Source organism: Furipterus horrens, unplaced genomic scaffold (genome assembly GCF_987537825.1).
Source record: "Furipterus horrens unplaced genomic scaffold, mFurHor1.1.pri manual_scaffold_1, whole genome shotgun sequence".
NCBI classification, from domain to species: domain Eukaryota; kingdom Metazoa; phylum Chordata; class Mammalia; order Chiroptera; family Furipteridae; genus Furipterus; species Furipterus horrens.
Genome location: NW_028327171.1, coordinates 104,364,601 through 104,385,034, shown reverse-complemented (window position 1 = coordinate 104,385,034; position 20,434 = coordinate 104,364,601). Strand labels below are relative to the sequence as shown.

The following is a 20,434-nucleotide window of genomic DNA, read 5'->3' as shown; positions in this document are numbered from 1 at the left end:
TTTATTTTATCACAAATATAATTTCTAAAGCATAAAAGTATACTATTTTAAGTATTTGTGATTTTCAAATATTAGGGTTCCTGATAGAATGTGATCTTGATCCAAAAGAAGGCCTAATTTTTTAAAGGACCCTTTCAAAACAGGATTCAAAATCAGGAGACTATTGGCTTTAATAATATTCTATCCATGGTTTAAACTGACAAAGTATATTCTCCCACAACTATAACTCAACCAGAAATTGAAGTTTGGTAGCAGGTAAAAGGCATAAAGCTTCTCACACAAAAGGCTGGCAAGAAAATCTTTATTCTCCTTTTTAGAAGGAAAGCAATATGCCATTGATTATAAACAACCTCTTAACATTTTTCTCCATAAAGTTTTTAAAAGAATGCCAAATATTTTCCTCATCTCTATTCATGTCTTTAAAATCATAAAAAGTAATTTCAGAAAAGATGAATTTACAGCAAGAGGAAATATGTTACTTAGAAGTGCTAAATTAAAGCCAGAATCAGGGTTTTCTCAGTTAAACTGGAGTTTTAACCTGCAATAAAACTTCAATATTTTCTGAGTTCTTAACCTGATCAGTTAGTTTGAGGTATCTTAAATTAACTAACATGCTTCAGGGCTTCCAAATTCATTTCTAGCTACTATCACTTAAACCAAAAACCACAGAAGTGCTTCTACAGCTGAAATGGTGAAACATCATGACTTGATATACATTATTTATATCAGGCTTTAAAAAAATCCAATAGGACAAGTGGTGCAAGTATTATCCATATTTTATGGATGGGGAAGCTGAAATAAAATCCCACATTGAAGGACACCAACGTATTTAACAGCAGAACCGGAGGAAGAAACTGGGGGTTCTGTTTTCTAGTCCAGTTGTCTTTGCACTTTGAAATTAGCTTGGTTAATTCCCAGGCTTTAAATTCCTAGGGCATTTTTTTTTTTTTAATGACACTATTGCAGATGTCCCTTATTTTCCCCCTCTTTGCCCTCCCCACCCAGCCTCTGTCCCGCCCCCGGCCCTCACCACACTATTGTCTGTGTCCATGGGCCATGCTCTTCACCCTCTTTTACCCAGTTCCCTCATACCCCTTCAACTCTGAGAACTGTCAGTCTGTTCCACATATCCATGTCTCTGGTTCTATTTTGTTCATCAGTTTATTTCGTTCATTAGATTCTACATATAAGTGAGGTGATATGGTATTTGTCTTTCTCTGACTGGCTTATTTCACTTAGCATAATAATCTCCAGGTCCATCCATGCTGTCTCAAAAAGTAAGAGTTCCTTCTTTATTATAGTCATATAGTATTCCATGTATCACAGCTTATTTATCTACTCATCTACTAATGAGCACTTGGGTTGTTTCCAGATCTTGGCTATTGTAAATAACACTGCTATGAACATAGGGGTGTATGTATTCTTTCTGATTGGTGTTTCAGGACCCTTAGGGTATATTTCCAGAAGTGGGATCCCTAGATGAAAAGGCAGTTCCATTTTTAATTTTTTGAGAAAATTCCATACTGTTTTACACAGTGGCTGCACCAGTCTGCATTCCCACCACAGTGCACTAGGGTTCCCTTTTTTCCACATCCTCACCAGTTCCAGCACTTGTTGTTTGTTGATTTATTGATGGTAGCCATTCTGGCAGGTGTGAGGTGATACCTCACTATAGTTTTAATTTGCATCTCTCTTATGATTAGAGATGTTGAGAATTTTGTCATGTCTATTGGCCATCTGTATGTCCTCTTTGGAGGTGTCTATTCAGGTCCTTTGCCCATTCTTAATTGGATTGCTTATCTTCCTGGTGTTATGTAAATACTTTATATATTTTGGAAATTAACCCTTTATCAGATGTATCATTGGCAAATATGTTCTCCCAGTGAGTTCTCTTTTCATTTTGTTGATGCTTTTCAGCTCGATACAGTACCATTTGTTTATTTTTTTTCCTCCTTTCCTTGACCTAGGAGATATAGCTACAAAAATATTGCTACACAAGACATCTGAGATTTTACTTCCTGTGTTTTCTTTTAGGATTTTTTGTGGTTTTGTGGCTTACAGTTAAGTCTCTTATCCATTTTGAGTTTATTCTTGTGTATGATGTAAGCTGGTAGTCTATGTTAGGCAGCATAGATATCAAACCAAGGCAGAGTAGGAGGAGGAGACATGTCTCACTCATTAATTTAACAGTCCTGAGCTTGGTCAGATAAGATTGCCAGGTGTTCTGAGACACAAACACACACAAAAGCCACGATAACTCAAGAGGAGGGGAAACCTTGAAATTCTCTATGTATCGTTTCGAATATCTGGAAAAGAAAACCTTTGAAACTATATATTAATCCCAAGGTCTGGAGAGAGGATGAGGGGGAAACTAGAAGCTGGCTACAAGCATAAAACCCCTAGTATCTCAATAGTTGGGGCACTCCGACTAGCTGGGTGCCCACTTGCAGCTTCATGCTCAAGTGTATTTCATGAAAAAACTATCTCATTTCCACTGTGTTGTCTCCCACCTGAATTCATGTCTTGCAAGTAAGCAGGTCTCCCCAGTAAGTCGTTTCATTTTACTCAACATACCTGTCCAACTTCTCAACACCATTTATTAAAGAGACTCTTTTTACTCCATTGTATGATCTTGCCTCCTTTGTCAAATATTAGTTGACCATAATGGCGTGAGTTGATTTCTGGTCTCTCTGTTCCATTAATCTATATCCCCATTCTTGAGCCACTAACAGGCTGCTTTGATTACAATGGCCTTGTAAATTTCTGGGATTTGCTCTAACAGGCTGAATCGCCATTAAATTCCTATGTTCACTGAATCCTGCATATTAGGGGCCGCACTCCTAACAGAGGACTAATGGGCGGTGCACCGTGACGCAGGAGAATCGTAAATGCCAGATAACCAAACAATCCTCTGTCTGTTTACCCACGTGGCCTTGGTCTGAGGGGACAGATCACCAGATGGGAACTATGTAAACTACGGCTGCCCACACACTGCGGGGCAGCGGGAAGTCCAGAGAACAGCGCGCCGGCAGCCAGGTCCCCCCGCCCCCCCGTCCGGCCCAGGGCTCGAGCCCCGCACCGCGAGCCAGGTGAGACTGAGCCCCAGAGCACCTCCCACACTCGCCGCCACGCGTCGCGTGACTCGGCGGGGGCGCGCGGGATTAGCGCCCGCCTTAGCCACTTCCGACACCGCCCTCTGTTCAGGTTCCGGAGCGTCGCGGAGCTCTCGGCCTGCGGTTCGCGCGCGGCGCTCTCGGGGTTCCGCAGCCGCGCTGTCTGTGGCGGCCGGGATGGAGGATTCTGGAGCCGCAGTGACTACGGCCGGGGAGGCCGAACTGAACTTGTCCCGGTTCAGCGTGTCCGCCGAGTCGCTGGAGTCGGAGCTGGAGTCGCGGGGAGAGGAGCGACGCGGCGCGCGGGACGCGCTGCAGCGGCTGCTCCTGCCGCACAACCGTCTGGTGTCGCTGCCGCGGGCTCTGGGCCGGGGCTTCTCGCATCTCCAGCTATTGGACGTGAGCGGCAACGCGCTGACCGCGCTCGGGCCGGAGCTGCTGGCGCTGCGCGGCCTACGCACGCTGCTGGCCAAGAACAACCGGCTGGGCGGGCCCGGCGCGCTACCCAAGGGTCTGGCCCAGTCGCCTCTCTCTCGCAGCCTTCAAGTGCTCAACCTCAGCGGGAACTGCTTCCAAGTGGTGCCCCCTTCGGTGCTGGAGCTGCGCGCGCTGCAGACCCTCAGCCTGGGCGGCAATCAGTTGCAGACCATCCCAGCTGAGATCGAGAACTTGCGGAGGTAAGCGGGTCCCCGCCTCAGAGGAGGGAGCCCCCTGGGCGCCCGGCCTGGTCTTGGCACCGTTTAGTTGTCGCGTAACTGTCTCCTTCCAGGCTCTCCCTTTAACTTTTTGGCATTGAGTGCTACCCGCCAGCTCAGCGAATCTAAGATAGTGTGTGACAGCGTTTGGTATGTTGTATTTCTTCTATGCAAATTTTCGAGGTAATTTTTCTGTCTCTCGGGTCTGGGGGAGTGATCCAGGCTGACGGCTACTCAAACAAATGTAAATCTGAGGTTGTCACTTTCTTGCCCCGGAGTCTGGTGGTTTTCCACACCTGGAGATCAGAGATTTTCAACCTTTTTTATGTCATGCACACATAAACTGATTACTAAAATTCTGCGGCACAGGAAAAATACATATTTTTTTGCCGATGTGACAAAATGTAAAACAAGTATAATTTTGATTTATTCACACCAGACAGCTATTGTTGTGTTGGCTGTTGATTTTTTATTTTTATTTGACAATTTTCGGAAAAAAGAGGTCAGTGCCCCTGACTAAATAGCTACTACGCGTTTTAAAAACTCTTGCGACACACCGGTTGAACGTCGCTATTATAGATCAAAGTTCATGCCTTTTAGTAGGACATACAGAGTACTCTGATCTGAACCTTGCTTTCCACCACATTTACTGCTCCCTATTGTCCTGCAGTACCAACAATAGCTGTCTCCTGGGGGCGGGGCCATTATTTTCAGACTCCTATCCCATACTTTAGGCTTCAGATTGTACCTAACCCTATGTACACTCTGTATTTTTCTACATATACATACCTGTGATAAATTGATAAATATTAATTTGTAAATTACATACAGTAGGTAACAACAGCATAATAAAATAGAACAATCATAGCAATATACTTGTAATAAATGTTATGTGAATGTAGTCTTTCTCAGCTCATGTCTTCCACCCACAGATTTAATGCCTTTTTCCTGTTAACTAAGACCAGGCGCTGTGACCACAACATTTTGAGGTGCAACAGCGAAAGCAGCACAAATTTCTTTTTCCTTCACTATTTCACAAGATTCATCCTTATCTTAGATACTAGCAATCTCAGCGTATGATTTTTTTCCTTTCTCTTTAAGTAGAGAACTTTCACTTTTTCACTTAGAGGAAGCACTTCACAGCTTCTCTTTGGTATATCCCAGTTGCCAGCATTACTACTCTTGCACTTTGGAGCCATTATTAAGTAAAATAAATGTTATTTGAACATAATAAGCATTGTGATACTATGACAGTTGATCTGATAACTGGGATGGCTCCTAGGATTTTATCACACTACTCAGAACTGTGCATAATTTAAAATTTATGAATTGTTTATTTCTGGAATTTTCCATTTAATATTTCCAGACCACAGGTAACTGAAACTGGGGAAAACAAAACTGCAAATAAAAGGGAACTATTGTACTATTTGTGGGATTCAGTAAGCCATGCATTTTACTGGCACCTATGGGCATTCACTAAATATGTGTCCAGTGGATGCAATGCCTCTGTACATATTCTTTTCCTTTTGCCTGGAATGCAGCCTTTACCTGGAAAATTCTTATTCATCCTTCAAAACCCAACTTGAGGGTGAGCTCTTTGTTTTCTTTCTTTACCGTTTCCTGGACAATACCTAGTTTATTTTCTATACTGTACTTTCTGTGTACCTCATTCATCTCACCATTGCATTTATCATATTGATTATAATTCCTCATTTACATGTCTGCCTCACCTACTAGATTATTTGGTTAACGCATGTTGAGTTACAGTAGTCCCTCGCTATATCGCAGTTCACTTATCGCAGCCTCACTGTATCACAGGATTTTAAAAAATATATTTAATTATTTATTGCGGATTTTTCACTAAATTGCAGGATTTTGCAGTACTGTATACATATGTTGTTAAAGTTACGTAGGTTTAAGAGTGTAGAATAAATGTAAGGTTCTTACTTTGCAGGGGGTCTGGAACGTAGTACCCGCGATAAGTGAGGGAAGAAGCAGAGATACAGGTAGCAAGTTCCCTAAATACCCTGTGCAGGAGAGTGAGAAATAGAGCAAGAGTAAGTGTATTGTCCAAAGTAGAAAAAAAAAACTAACATCTATAAAATTTAATTTTCACAGCCTTTATTGAATTTTCTGAGATAACAATGTGAGAGCCGCAAGGGACTTCAGGAGTTACAGTGAAAAGAACATTGGCCTGAGAATAAGAAGTCTTGGTATCCCACAGCCCGAGGCAAGTCACTTAACATGTTCTGACTACAGCCTCCTAATCTGCAAAATGAGGCATTGGGACAACATGTCTCTTCATTTAATCAACTCATCAACACATTTTTGTGTAATACCTACCATGTGTCAGGTGCTGGAGATAAGAGTGGTGAACATGATCCTGCCCTCGTGGAGCTAACATAGTATGAGAGACATTAAACTTCATTTAATTATAGTTAACTTCTGTGGAGACATACAGAGTGCCTTGAAATGAAATAATGGGGCGGGGGGGGGGGGGTGTTTTCTGACTTAGTTTGGTTATTGAGCAAGTGACATTTGAATTGAGCTTTTGTAAGAATTAACTAGGAGAGGGTGGGGTGCAATGAGTCCAAGTAAAAGGAACAGCACAGGTGAAAGCCCAGAGGCAAGGACTGAAGGCCAACATTTTGAAGGGAGAACTTTGTAGTAGAGCGAACTGAGAAAGTGGCTAAGAGGGAAGGTGACAAATGTACTTGGACCAGATCTCAGGCCATGTCAGAACTTGAAGGCCCTAGTAAAGTTTCACTTTTATGCTAAGTACACAGAAAGCTTTAAGTACATCTTTCTTGTTGCTCTGTAAGAATGGAATGGAGAGAGGGTGGAGAGATGAGATTTTGAGGGCTGGTTAGAAGAAGGCTATTCTAGTGGAATTAGAGGTGATGGTAGTTTATACCAGGGTAATGCTAGGGGAGATAAGTAATAGAAGGGTTTAAGAGAAAATAAGATGCATTGGCTCCTTCTGATTTTGATGTTACATAATTCCAAACGTCTCATTTGAATTTTCTCAATATACTAAGAAGTACCCAGAGCAGGTATTATTTGTATCACATAAAGAAAGCAGTAGGCAAAAATCCCATTTATTGCATACTTATAATGAGGTAGGCCCTGTTATAGGTGCTTTAAATATGCTTTTTAAGTCTCACCATGACTCTGTGAGATGAGAAGAAGAAACTGAAGCTCTGAGAGGTTAAGTCATAAAATCAAAAAGCCAGTGAGTGATGGAAATGGATTTTAACTCTGGGATCTCTGACTCCAACCCCATGAATTTTCCACAGTGACAGAGTAGGGCTTGAGCCTAATTGACTTTAATTCTTTTGTATATATGATCAGGAGGGTTGGTCAAAGCCATTACCTAGTTGGCCTGATTTTCTGGGCTAATAACTGTTTTTTGGTTATTATGCCTTTGGTTCCAATCATGTGTGGGATCTTTTATGTCATTTTTTTAGTTGTACACTCCATTTCTCTTTACTGATAAGAGTCATAAAGTTTTAGGCCATGCTTCAAATATAAACTGGAGGGTCATGTAATAGAAACAGCCTACACAATGGCCCAGTTTACTCTCTTCTTACAAATGAGAAAACTGAGATTTAGTTTTTAGTGCCTTTCTTCAGGCCAGATAATAACAGTGAGATTTGTGTGATTCAGCCCTCAAAGGCTGCTTATTACTAAAACAATGCATTCAAGTTTCAAAAATATAGAGATGGAGATTCAGTCACTTAAACCCTCAGGTAGCTTCCCTATAACATCATCTTCTCTTAGAATATGCATGGAACCTAGACCTCATAGATAACCCTGATGTATATCGTATACTATGCCATGTTGCTTTATAAACCACATAGGTGTTTTTGGACATTAGGAAGACACCTACCCTCTTTAAGAGCTATTTAAAAAATATTGCATAGTATATAATCCATGTAAAGGTCTTCTTTCTCCCCAGTCTTCATTCGGGAAGGAATAACAACTATACACAATTTTCTTAATTGGTGCAATTAACCTTTTCAGATTAGCAGGATGCCTTTCTGTATGTTTTCTGTACTTCGTTAATCCTTTTCCCTAGTGGCAAAATCTTTTTTTTTTTTTAAGTGGTTTCTGAAGGATCGATTATGAAGTATAATAAATAAGTAGGTACTGAAAATCTTAATTTTATGATTAACTTCATTCCCATGGAGTAAGTAAATTAGGCTCAGTGTGAACCATGAGGTTGTGGATGTAGAAACTTACCATCAAAGTATGAGGTCATTCATCAACAAATAGGTGTAATATCTATTTGAGTAATATATGGACAAACTTATTTTTTTATAATGTTGAAAAAGTAGGTGTAATTAGTATTTTGACCTGTTTCTTATGACCTCTTAACTTATTCCTCTCAATTAGCAGACTCTTAAAAACTTATCACCCAGTCGTCGTCGGCAGCCGTCCGTCTCAAGAGACGATGGTGTAGCTTCTCAAGAGTCTATCTGCACCACCGAGAATGGCTGTGCAGTCCGACTCGGGAGTGACATGGTATCTGTCTCCTCCCATGTTGAATTGACATCTTGTGATGACGCTGAAGCTACAGAGCCTGGGCAGGGTGATATGGAGGGTCTGCTGTTGCCCATGCAGCAGACCCCCCCTCTCTTCGCAGCTGAAGGGTCCAAGGGAAAGACGGAGTCGATACAGCTTGGGTTCAGGTGCGCCGCAGGAGTTGCCGGTGTTGACTACAACGTCAAACCGCCTTAGGGACTCCGGCTCCGGATTTTCTGTCGGGGTTTACTCCCTTAGCCTTTCCCCTGAAGAGGTATGCCGCAAGGCAGCGGAGGTTTTTTGGAGTCAGAGTTTTCCTTCTCTGATGTACCCTGACTGGAAGATCGAACCAGCGACACTTAGCTCGCAGGCCGACGCTCAATCCACTGAGCTAAACCAGCCAGGGCTATCACCCAGTAGCTATTTATAAAAAGGAAAGCTTCAGGACTGTTTGGCACCCAGGGTTCTAGGCATTTGGAGAGTAGGTTTGAGCACAAGTGAGTTTCATTTGGTACCATTTCTCACAATATTTTCTGCTCAAGTAATACCTTCCTTTTTCTGTTCATGACAGTTCCTTTGCTGTGTGCTTGATGTGGTTTTAGAAATTGAAGGTAAGAGGACTGTGACAGAAACAAAAGCAAAATATTCATGCTCTGGGATGTTTTAAAGCTAGTGTTCGAGGAAGAAGCTGATATCTTATGAAAGAAGTGACTGGACCAGATGATAAACAGAATGTGATAGTTTAAATAAAAACTTTTTGTCCCATTTATAGTCACATACTGAGTTTTTTCTATGGCTCTCAACTCCTTTCCTATGACTTTTTTTTTTTTTTAATATGCTTTATTGGTTATGCTGTTACATTGTCCCAATTTCTTTTTCCTTTGTTCCCCTCCACCCTGTGATGCCCCTCCCTCCAGTTGTTCCCCCCCTTAGTCCATGCCCATCGGTTATGCATATAGTTCCTCTCAACATCTTCCTATCTACTCTACTCCCTCCTACTATGCTTCCTAATTCCTGCACCATCTCCCTCCCTTTCCCCGCTTCCTCCCTGCTGACCTCCCCCCGTAATGTTCCCCATACCTATAATTCTTTTCCCACTCTCGTTGCCTACTTAGTTTGCCTTTGTTTTGGTTCCTAGCTTCTGTTGTTGGTTGTTGTGATACAGCTTTCATTTTAATGTTCATAGTTTTGATCTGTTCTCCTAAATAAGTCCCTTTAACATCTCATATAACAGTGGTTTGGATCTGATGAACTCCTTCAGTATTACTTTGTCCTGGAAGCACGTTCTCTGCCCTTCTATTCTGAATGACAGCTTCGCTGATAGAGTATTCATGGTTGTAGGTTTTGCTTTTCATTACTTCGGATATTTCTTGCCAGTCCCTTCTTCCTGCAGAGTTTCTTTTGAGAACTAAATCAGCTAATAGTCTTATTGGGACCCCTTTGTATGTAATTCTCTTCTTCTTTCTTGCTGCTTTTAAGATTCTCTCTTTAGCCTTAATTTTTGACATTTTGATTATAATGTGTCTTGGTGTGGTTCTCCCTGGGTCCAGTTTATTTGGAACTCTCTGTGTTTCCTGGACCTGTAAGTCTATTTCCTTCCCCAAGTTAGGGAAGTTCTGCTTCATTATTTTTTCATGTAATTTTTCCATTCCTAGTTCTTCTTCACCTTCTGGCAACCCTATGATTCGGATGTTGGCCTGCTTATAGCTGCCCAATAAGTTTCTCAGCCTCTCCTCATTTTCCTCACTTCTCATTTCCTCTTTCTGCACTGGTTGATTGTTTGTTCCTTCCCTATGTTCCGATTTGTTGATTTGATCCCTGGTTTTCTTGCCCTCACCACTAGTTTCATATGTGTTTTTGTCCATTTCAGCAGTACTAGCCTTCATTTCTTCCCTGTCTTGTTTAAGGATCTGCTGTTAGGTCTGTATGTGCTTTTATAAGCAAAACTCTGAACTGTGTCTCAGAAAGATTTTCTCTGCTGCTTTGTTAGATTAGAAATTGGCTGTCTGGTCAGCTGCGTCACTGGGATCTCTATCATGATCTGTGCCATCCTGAACAGTTTTGTGTTTACCTTTGCTTCCTGGGCAGGGCTGTCACACCTCCTACGCTATGGGGGTGTGGGGAGCCCTGTGCACTTGTCACAACTGGGCATTTTCTGTGGGGGTGGGGGTCCAAGATGGATTCCTGCCGTTCACTCTCTGCTGAGAGATCAGGAGCCTCTTCCTCCTCCATCCCCACCCCCACCAGGCCTCACAGTCCAAGGCAATGGGGGTCTCCCTTCCCCGGCTTTGGAATCGCAAGCTGACAGGTCTGGTCTGCAGCCGGGGGGTGCTCCCCAGATGCTTCTCACCTCCCCTTAAATACAGGTGTCTGTGCTTACTGCTGTCCTGCTGTCGTCACTACTGCTGCCGCGGACAGCACAGCTTGACCTCTCCTCCCCGGCTTCGCCCCTCCTACCTGTCCGGACGAGCACCACTTCTTTATAACTTCATACATTGTACTTCCATTTATTTTCTGGAACTTCTGGTTATTGCTGGTTTTGCGGTAGTTGTAATCCTTCTTAGTTGTGGAGGGAGATGGGGCGTGTCAGTCTAGGCCTCCATCTTGGCCGGAAGTCTCCTGTGTTTGTTTTCCTCTGACTTCTTTTATTGCCTTAGATTGGGGCAGGTATCAAGAGATGATTCCTCTATTTGTGCTTCTACTTTGAACATATAATGTTTTTTAAAGCCTGTGGTGATTGATAATGTTTGAAAATTATTCAATATGGGGATGCTATGTCAAGAAAATTACTCTCTTTATCCACAAAGGTATGGTTCTCTTTGTTTTCTCCCTCCTTGTGCACAAACATGTCTCACTTTAATTTCATCTCCCTTTAACTAATGGCATATTTTTATTATATTTGTCATTTTTACTTGGATGAAGAATCAAAACATTTTCTACATAGTATGTCTGTGATTAAAGGTGATTGTCACTAAGAGACCCTTAGTGTATTTTTTTCAATGGGTCATTGGCCTTTACTAGAAAAAACCACCCACTTTGATATCCCTAAGGATTTGGAGAGGCGGAATACTTTTCAGGAAATAAATCTAAGGTTGCCTGTTAATGATAAACAGAAAGGAAAGGAAGAATTCTCTAAATTTTGTTAGTAATTTTCCTGTTTTCTGTATTTGTCACACTGAAAGGATAGAATTGTTCGAAGTCTGATTTACAGAGGTGCAATGATGACAGACACAATAACTTTTAAATATTAGAGTTTTGCTTTAAATTCAACAATAATTTCCTTTCTCCCTACAGAAAAGCATGTTTGGAAACAGTAGAGTGTACTTTAGAAATTTAATTCCCACAAATCATTTAAAGGCTTCAAGTCCCTATAACTTTGGGAATTATTTGAGTTTCAAAGTGAGAAGTAAGCCTGAAAGTGTAAATTTAATATGCTAGTTGTGTAATCTGATGAATGATACCCATTAATTGCAAAAAAAATTCATATAATTTCAAAATTGTGGGCTTGGTTATATTTTAGAACATTAGATCCTTCTCTGCCAACTCACGGTAACTACTAAGGTTTGGTATCCTTTGTCTGTATTCCTCCCCACCCACTCCAAAATATTGAAAGAAAAAGACATTGAGTAGTAACTGACCACCAGATACTAATTTCTCTAGGTTCCTGACTTAAATAGAAAATACAATATTTTAAATTTACTCTCAGACTCATTCTCCCCTTTCTTTTCTCCTTCAGTATACTATAATGCAAGTTGTTTTTTAACTATTGAATCCTTTATAAAAGGACTCCCAAGTTTGCTAATATTTTTTACTCATTAAAATAATTATTTTTCCAGGCTAGTTTTTGTTTGGGGGCCGGGGGGGAACTCCAAATATTCTGGACTGTTCAATTCTAGTAACTCTCATTGAAAAATAGAGATTTCTGAAAATCTTAGCATTCACTTACACCATTTTCAGTAGGATCAAAAAGCCTGCCTAGAAAGTTTTTTCACCAGTGCTTAAACATTTACATATAGGAGAATTAAGTCTTGTATACAATTGATTTTTTTTTTTTAATCCTGACCTAAGGATATATATATATTTTATTTTTAAAAAGAGAGGAAGGGAGAGAGAGAAAGAAAGAGAAAGAGAGGGAGGCAGAAACTTCGATCGGTTGCCTCTAGTACACACCCCAACTGGGGATTGGATCCTCAACCTAGGTATCTGCCCTGACCTGGAATTGAACCCACAACCTTTTCATGCACAGGATGATGCTCTAACCAGCTGAGCCAGCTGGTCAGGACCAGACAGTTGATTTTTGATACAAGGCAATATTTGAAAGACAAAAAAGTAACATTGGAATTGTCTGCTTTTACTAATTAAGCCTTACACATCTAAAAGATTTACACAATCAGAAACAGAAAAGAAGTATCATTAATATATTTTTAAAATGACAAAACTTCAAATTCCATGTTGGTCTTTTGAATCATCACATATCAAGGAAGGCAAGATTATGAAGTAAAGAGAGAGAGAGGCAGCCATCCGTCTCGAGAGACGATGGTGTAGCTTCTTAAGAGTCTATCTGCACCGCCGAGAATGGCTGTGCAGTCCGACTCGGGAGTGACACGGTATCTGTCTCCTCCCGTGTTGAATCGACATCTTGCGATGACGCTGGAGTGTCCTCTCCAGTGGAGCTGAAGCTACAGAGCCTGGGCAGGGTGATATGGAGGGTCTGCTGTTGCCCATGCAGCAGACCCCCCCTCTCTTCGCAGCTGAAGGGTCCAAGGGAAAGACGGAGTCAATACAGCTTGGCTTCAGGTGCGCCGCAGGAGTTGCCGGTGTTGACTACAACGTCAAACCGCCTTAGGGACTCTGGCTCCGGATTTTCTGTCGGGGTTTACTCCCTTAGCCTTTCCCCTGAAGAGGTATGCCGCAAGGCAGCGGAGGTTTTTTGGAATCAGAGTTTTCCTTCTCTGATGTGCCCTGACTGGAAGATCGAACCAGCGACACTTAGCTCGCAGGCCGACGCTCAATCCACTGAGCCAAACCAGCCAGGACAAGATTATGAAGTACAGATAAGAAATACAGCAAAGGGAAGGAATTATACCCAGCAAATACATATAATAAGGCAATCTATAAAGGACTTTAAAATAAGTTTGTTTCCTAACTTCAGAAAGGTAGAGGAGGAAATTTCATCAATGAAACAAGAATAAGAAGTTTAAAAAATTGACAGTTATGAAAATCCCAATTAAAATTCCTAGAAATGAAAAAAATATACTTGTGAACTCAATAGACTGAATGATAGATTGTAGCACAAAAAGATAAAGAAATGGAAAGTATGAAATAAGGTAAGAGGCATGGAGGATTGATTCTGAAGTTCCACTGCTGTTTACTAGGCATTCTAGAAAGAGACTACAGAGCATGTAGAAAAGACAGTGTTTGCAATGACAGTGACTGAGATTTTTCCACAAAAGGAGTGCTCTAAACTGATATCTTGACACATGATAAAATTTCAGAACAATAAGTTTAAATAAAGAAAATACATTTTAAAAGCTACTACTAATAATAAGAAACAGATTACCTACAAAGGAGCAATAGTAATACTGGCTGAAATAAGATAATGGATCAATATCTTCCTAGTGCTAAGGAAAAGTAAATGTCAACCTAGAATTTGATGCCCAGCCAAGCTATTTATTACTCAAGAGTGGGGTAGGGGGTGAAAATGTCAGAAATGAAGGACTCGAAGATTAGTAACCGTGGTGGGTGCTTGCTGAACAGCAATTTTCAACCTTTTTCAACTCATAGCACACACAAACTAATTATTAAAATTCTGCAGCACACCCAAAAATACATTTTTTCGCCAGTCTGACAAAAAAATAGGTATGATTTTGATTCAGTTACACTGGATGGCTATTGTGTTGGCTGTCATCACTTTTTAATTTAACAATCTAAGTGAAAAGAGGCCGGTGCTCTAGAAGAAGAACTTGGCTCTGTGTGGAAGATAGCTACTGAAGTGAGGGAGGAGTGGGGGAGAGCGCAGGCAGGAACACCAGGCTGGGACCTGCTGCAGCAGTGCCGATGTGAAATGGTAGAGATTTGCTCGGTACATCTTTTTCTATCTCATTACTTTTAATGTACTGGACTATTTCTATTTTAAGTGTAACTCTTGTAAAGAGCACACCCAACTTGATAAAATTCAAAGTCCTTACTAAGGCCTTAAAGCTACCTCTCTGACCTGTGTGACTATCACTGTCCCGTCTCTGTCTCCCAGATTTACCCACACGGGCTATGTTGCTCTTTTACAACACAAGCATTTTTCCATCTTGGATTTGTACTCAGTCATTTCATTCAGATCTCCTTTCAAATGTCATCTCGTACAGGAAACCTTTTATGACCACCCTGTTTAGAGTATGACTTTCATCACCATCTGATGACCTCCTTTTTTCTTTATAGCAGTTAAAGCTATCTGGCAAATATATATACCAATTCATTGATTTAATGTCTGTGTCTCTAGAATGTAAGCTACTTAAGGTCAAGTATTCGGTCTTATTCCCACTATATTTTCTAGAATGGTGCATGGTACGTGTCGAGTTCATATTTGTTGGCTAGGCACTTTACATGATATAATAATATTCCATTTTAAAGAATAGGAAACTGGAGCATGACAAGATTAAGTACCTGGCCCAAATTCTTAACATTGGTAAATGGTAGAGCTGGGATTAAATGAAATAAATACTAAGAAAAATAAAACCAGTAGGCAGAATTGATAATATTGTCTTAGTATTGGTGTGTCTTGTCTACTTAACCTGTAAGCTCCCTGAAGATTGCATTTTTTTCTCTTAGAGACTGTAGAACACATAGCAAATCCTAAGTAAAATATTTGCTGAATGAATAGATAAAATGTGTTCATTATAATAAAGACAACGAGGTATCTTATCTAGCTTTGCTTTGTTTACTTTTTGTTTTTGGTTATTTTTCTTTGCAGTTTAGAGTGTTTATATCTTGGAGGAAACTTCATCAAAGAAATCCCACCAGAATTAGCAAATCTGCCTTCTCTGAATTACTTGGTATTATGTGACAACAAAATCCAAAGTGTGCCTCCTCAGCTTTCACAGTGAGTAGTTTCAAGCAGTTTATGTATGCACAGAGATACACGCTTAGGAATTATTGTTTTGCATTCACCCACATGTTTTATATGTAGAAAAAATGAGGTGTTCTCAAAGTAAATGATACATGAGAATTAGAGTTCTGAGATTTGCTGTGAATGGGGTTGCTTATTTTTAATGTTACTTTTAAATGTTCTGGTTTATCCCTCACAATATTTGTTTAGCCTGTTCTCTGTAATCAAAAACAGAGTATTCATTTGGCAGAGATTTCCCAGGTTTTATGGGAGTTTATTGATTTTATATTTGATATGAAGCATTCCTGTCCTAATGAGATAATGTGAAGGATCTTGATTCCTGTTGCATTTAGAATCTTTCCTTTTTTGGTTATCTGAATGAGAAGACATCCCCACCCCCACCCCCCAAAAAATTTTTAAATCTAGCAGTTATAGTTCATCTCGCACATCAGAATACGCTAAGCATTCTAAACTCGCTGAGATTCCAAGGGCAAAAGCCCTTTATGACATTTACAGATTGGCACGTGGATCTAGTTTCAGCACTTTTTCATATTACTTGCATTGACCTTAATGTTAATTGCTCATTTTCATGGGAAAATCAAGTCCCTCACTTAACTCTCTCTGTTGTAATTTTGCTCACTGCCATCGGTTTTTGTACTGCATTCATTCTAGGTTGCATTCACTTCGTTCCCTCAGTCTTCACAATAACTTGCTGACATACCTGCCTCGAGAGATCCTCAGCCTTATTCATTTGGAAGAATTGAGTTTGCGAGGAAATCCATTGGTGGTTCGTTTTGTTAGAGATTTAACATATGACCCTCCAACTCTCCTGGAATTAGCTGCGCGGACCATTAAAATTCGAAATATTTCCTACACTCCCTGTGATCTTCCTGGGAATCTTCTTAGATACTTGAATTTAGCCAGCAATTGCCCAAACCCAAAGTGTGGAGGTAAGTTAATTTAGTGTCCTTGTTCCCCATTCATTTAGTTGTGTTGTTCAAGTTGATAGTCTAAGTGTTGTTTTTATTAGCTGTCTTCTTTTAGTGAAAGGCAGTTAGTAGAGACCCTCATCCTTTGACCAGAAACTAAGACATCTCACCCTTTCTGGATTTCTTTCTTTTTTTTCTTTTCATGGCACTATATGATTCATACACAAGGAAGGCACCCAGGAAATCTCCTGTCTTAGAACTCTCATAAGATTTGTAAAATGAGAAGAAACACAAAAGAAGCATTATAGTCCTAATTGCTTAAAAAGAATCCCTAAAATGTTTGGCTACCTTTCATATTTTTTTGAGGGACATGCTTTTAGAGTCGCCATTTGTAGTAACAGGTACCTTTATATAGAGTGTGAGTCAAGATAAAGGAGAATAGGCAGAATGCGTGCTGGTTTCAGCATGTATCCTGCAATTTCATACCTTTTAAATCCATGGTTCAAAATTTCTCCAGTTTAGAGTATTTGGAGAGAATTAAATGAAATATATAAGGCAAAGTGAAGTAGGAATTCAGTGTACTATTGGAAATCAAAGGAGAGAGAGAGTACATTTAATTAGATCTGGAAAAGATGAGATGATTCTTAAGGTATGAGTTGGATTTTGATAGGGTAAGATTGAGAATAAGAAACTTTTCAGATGGAAAAAATATAATTGGGGACAAAAGAGTATGGGGCAGAATGTTGCATGAGTAATAATTAGCTCAAATGTACAGTTAGGGGAGTAATGAGAGAAGATTTTATAAAAGATACGTTGAGACCAGGTTATGAAGAGCCTGGAGTGCCAGGGATTATGGGTGGGAGTTGGTGGTGATAGTAGGTTATTTTATTTTGGCTCCCTCATGAAAGACTACGTCTAAAAAGAAATCCAGTTTAATGGGGGTACAGAAAGGCTTTTAATGTTGTTGGATAAATGCAGTTGCTACGGAAATGTTGCATAATGTTGATCCGAGATTTTTCCTGAAAGTCCTATCATGTCTTGAAACCGTTATAAGGTTTAAAAAGAAGAAAATGGTTTAAGTTCCTCAAAAAATGTCAGAAGAGAAAGAAGACTGTTGGTTTAAAAGAAGACAGTCCTCTGGGCTCTTTTTAGCCACTGAATCTTAGAAGTCAAGGTTGCTGTGCTGTGTTAAATCAGATGTGCTTAAGCTTCTCTCTGGTGCTCTTCCCTAAATTGGCTTCAACAGTGCAAAGGACAACATTCACACCCAGCCTTCAGGCTTACTAGTCTGCATCTAATCTCTTTAAATCTATCCTTTTCTAGATATGGACCTCTACAAGAATTCTCTTTTCTCTCTTAGTTGTTTCTGAATTACTTCTTTAGTATACTGATGTGTTATTTATCTTAGGAACAAAAATACATTTAAAATTAAAATTTGAGATAGTATATAAAATGAACCATTGACACTTCCCCCCCTCAGATTCATTAGTTATTGCACTATAAACAAAAGTTATTTTATATTTTGTGAGATATTTTCTTTGTATAGTCAGAGATCTTAAAAATAACAAGATAATATTGTCCTCTTTTAGCTCATGGTAACTATAAAACTATTGTGTTATTTCTGCCTGTTTTCAGGAAACTAACACATTTTGAGGGGTGTCATAAAAATACTGATAGATCGGTTTATTGAATTTACTTTCCTAAATTGTTCAAAGTAATAATACTTGAATTTCCTTTTTTAACCTGTGAGATATGCTTACTATAGGATCAAAAAATTAAAAAGTGCCCTGGCAGCGAATTGAGTGCCGACCTGTGAACTAGAACGTCGCAGGTTCGATTCCCAGTCGGGGCACATATCTGGGTTGCAGGCCAGGTCCCTGGCTGGGGTTGTGTGAGAGGCAAACAATCAGTGTTTCTCTTGCATGTGTTTCTCTCCCTCTCTTTCTCTTTCACTTCCCCTTGCTCTAGAAATAAATAGAATCTTAAAAAAATAAACTAAAAAAAAACTAAAAAGTTAATGGGGTAATATTGGGAATAAATAAATAGAAATTATTATTTCTCCTTTGCTTGGACCACATCTTTTTATTTTGGTTCTTTATGTGACATACATGGAGCAGTTGGGCCAAAGGAAACTTAGGTAATGTAGAGAGGTTGAGATTCCTCTCTTGAGAGGTGATAGGGCCCAGAGTCCTAGATATTCCCGTTACACTGCAGTCATTGTGACAGCCTAGGTTAGAGATGTGCAATATCCTTAAGGAGCAGCTAGAAACCTGAGGTACAGCACCACTGCTTTCCTCTCCGCTCTGACTGTATTTATATATAGCTGAAGGGCCGCAGTTCAGGAGCAATGTAGAATCAAAATTAGAAATGAAAAGAGCTGAACACTAGTAGCAGTCTCCCTAACAATATATAATTCTGTGAAAATTATGAGACCATTAGTGAAACAGCTTTGAAGCCTGTAGATTTAGAACCTGTGGAATGTAAGAGATAGCATTTTCTTTTCATTTTTCTTTTTAATACATAAGAACAGGCACCAAAAGTCAACTCCTTTCTGCAAATTTTGAAGTTCTGTGGGCTTTTTAAAATTTCTTGACTGTAGAATGGTATCGAGGAGTGGCTTGATGGATGGCGGAAGGGCACTTGAGGTATCCTATAATCTCTATCAAATACTATCCACCAAATCACCCAGAGAAAAGAAGCTAAATAAATAAAGTGTCCTTTTAATTTCAGCTCCCTTTAGGATAAATTTCTTGAACCTCTGTTTGCAGTTAAATTGCTATCCCTGAGATCTTCTAGTGTTTCTATAAACAGCTATAGAAATATCTGCTGGTTCTGCTTAAGATTCACAAAAGAGAAGACTGTACATGACATTTTTCAGAATGGTGGAGAAATGGTTGAAAAAGAAACTGTGACTCTGCTTTGTAATAATTACTTTATACTTATTTCTCTTTCTCTCCAGGAGTCTATTTTGACTGCTGTGTCAGACAAATAAAATTTGTGGACTTCTGTGGGAAGTACCGCCTCCCCCTGATGCATTACTTGTGTTCACCAGAATGCTCTTCCCCTTGCAGTTCCACCCCTCACAGCTCCACATCCCAGAGCGACTCTGACTCGGAGGATGAAGCTAGTGTTGCTGCACGCAGAATGCAGAAAGTTCTTCTTGGCTGAAAGGAGTGCAGGGTGGTGGCCTGAAACACTAAAAGACTGAGAGAAGGTGGTTAGAAAAGAAAATAGACTTGGAAGTTAAAGGAACATTATCTTCTTTTTGAATGTTCATGAAAGAATCAGAGATGATGTAAAAGACTTTATGTTTTATCTACCCATTCAGCAGGAATGAGTCCAGTTCCATCTCAGGATTCTTTGAATATAATTCAACTCTGAGGGCAGTTTCAACTTTGGCTGATTATTTGCAATTTTCACTCACGGCAGACTAGAATATTCTGAAGAGCAGTGCTATGATAAACCATGAGTGGTGTAACTTGTGACAGTTGATGAAGAAAGAAATGATCGAAGCTTGTAATTGTTACCAAAGTCATCCTTCGGTTTAGGTTGAACACTACATAGTGATAGGATTAACCCACCTTTCATGCTTTGCCCGTACAGCTAGATTACAGAGATAAACTCACAGGTGGTTAATAGGACCTAAACCGTTCTGACCTAACTGGTAATGTAGGGGACATAACTTTATGTGTGATGTTAAAACTCTTCAGTTCTCCTTTATTTTATATGATTGTTGTTACCCTTAGGTAAGCCAGCAATGACTTATAGTGCCTTAAGTCCTGGCCAGGATTTAGAAGGTTAATCAAGAAATGATGCCAAAGCAGCTTACAGCCTGCCATACTATGCAGAACACTTTGAAATATATATCAGCTATATATCTGACATCTGAGGTGATGGCCACCTTAACTTCATTTTTTGCTTAAACGTGAAGTAATCCCTGAGCAAATAACTTTTATACTTAATGGGAGGCCACAGTCTTGATCACTCTGTTCATTATGAGAGAGTAATAGTTTTTGATTGAAAAAGCAGTCAGATTTCTTTTGACAGGAAAGAGATGTAAGCTAGGAAACTTCT

General features: G+C 40.0%; 1 protein-coding gene across 1 annotated transcript; it reads left to right on the top strand.

The window, feature by feature from the left end:
• Window positions 1–3,078: 3,078 nt before the first annotated feature.
• Window positions 3,079–20,225, top strand: LRRC58 (leucine rich repeat containing 58). The gene is made up of 4 exons (XM_090265731.1): window positions 3,079–3,790; window positions 15,297–15,425; window positions 16,104–16,381; window positions 19,320–20,225. Exons 1-4 carry the CDS (start codon window positions 3,291–3,293, stop codon window positions 19,526–19,528), a joined length of 1,116 nt encoding a protein of 371 aa, XP_090121857.1. The 5' UTR covers window positions 3,079–3,290; the 3' UTR covers window positions 19,529–20,225.
• Window positions 20,226–20,434: the final 209 nt, after the last annotated feature.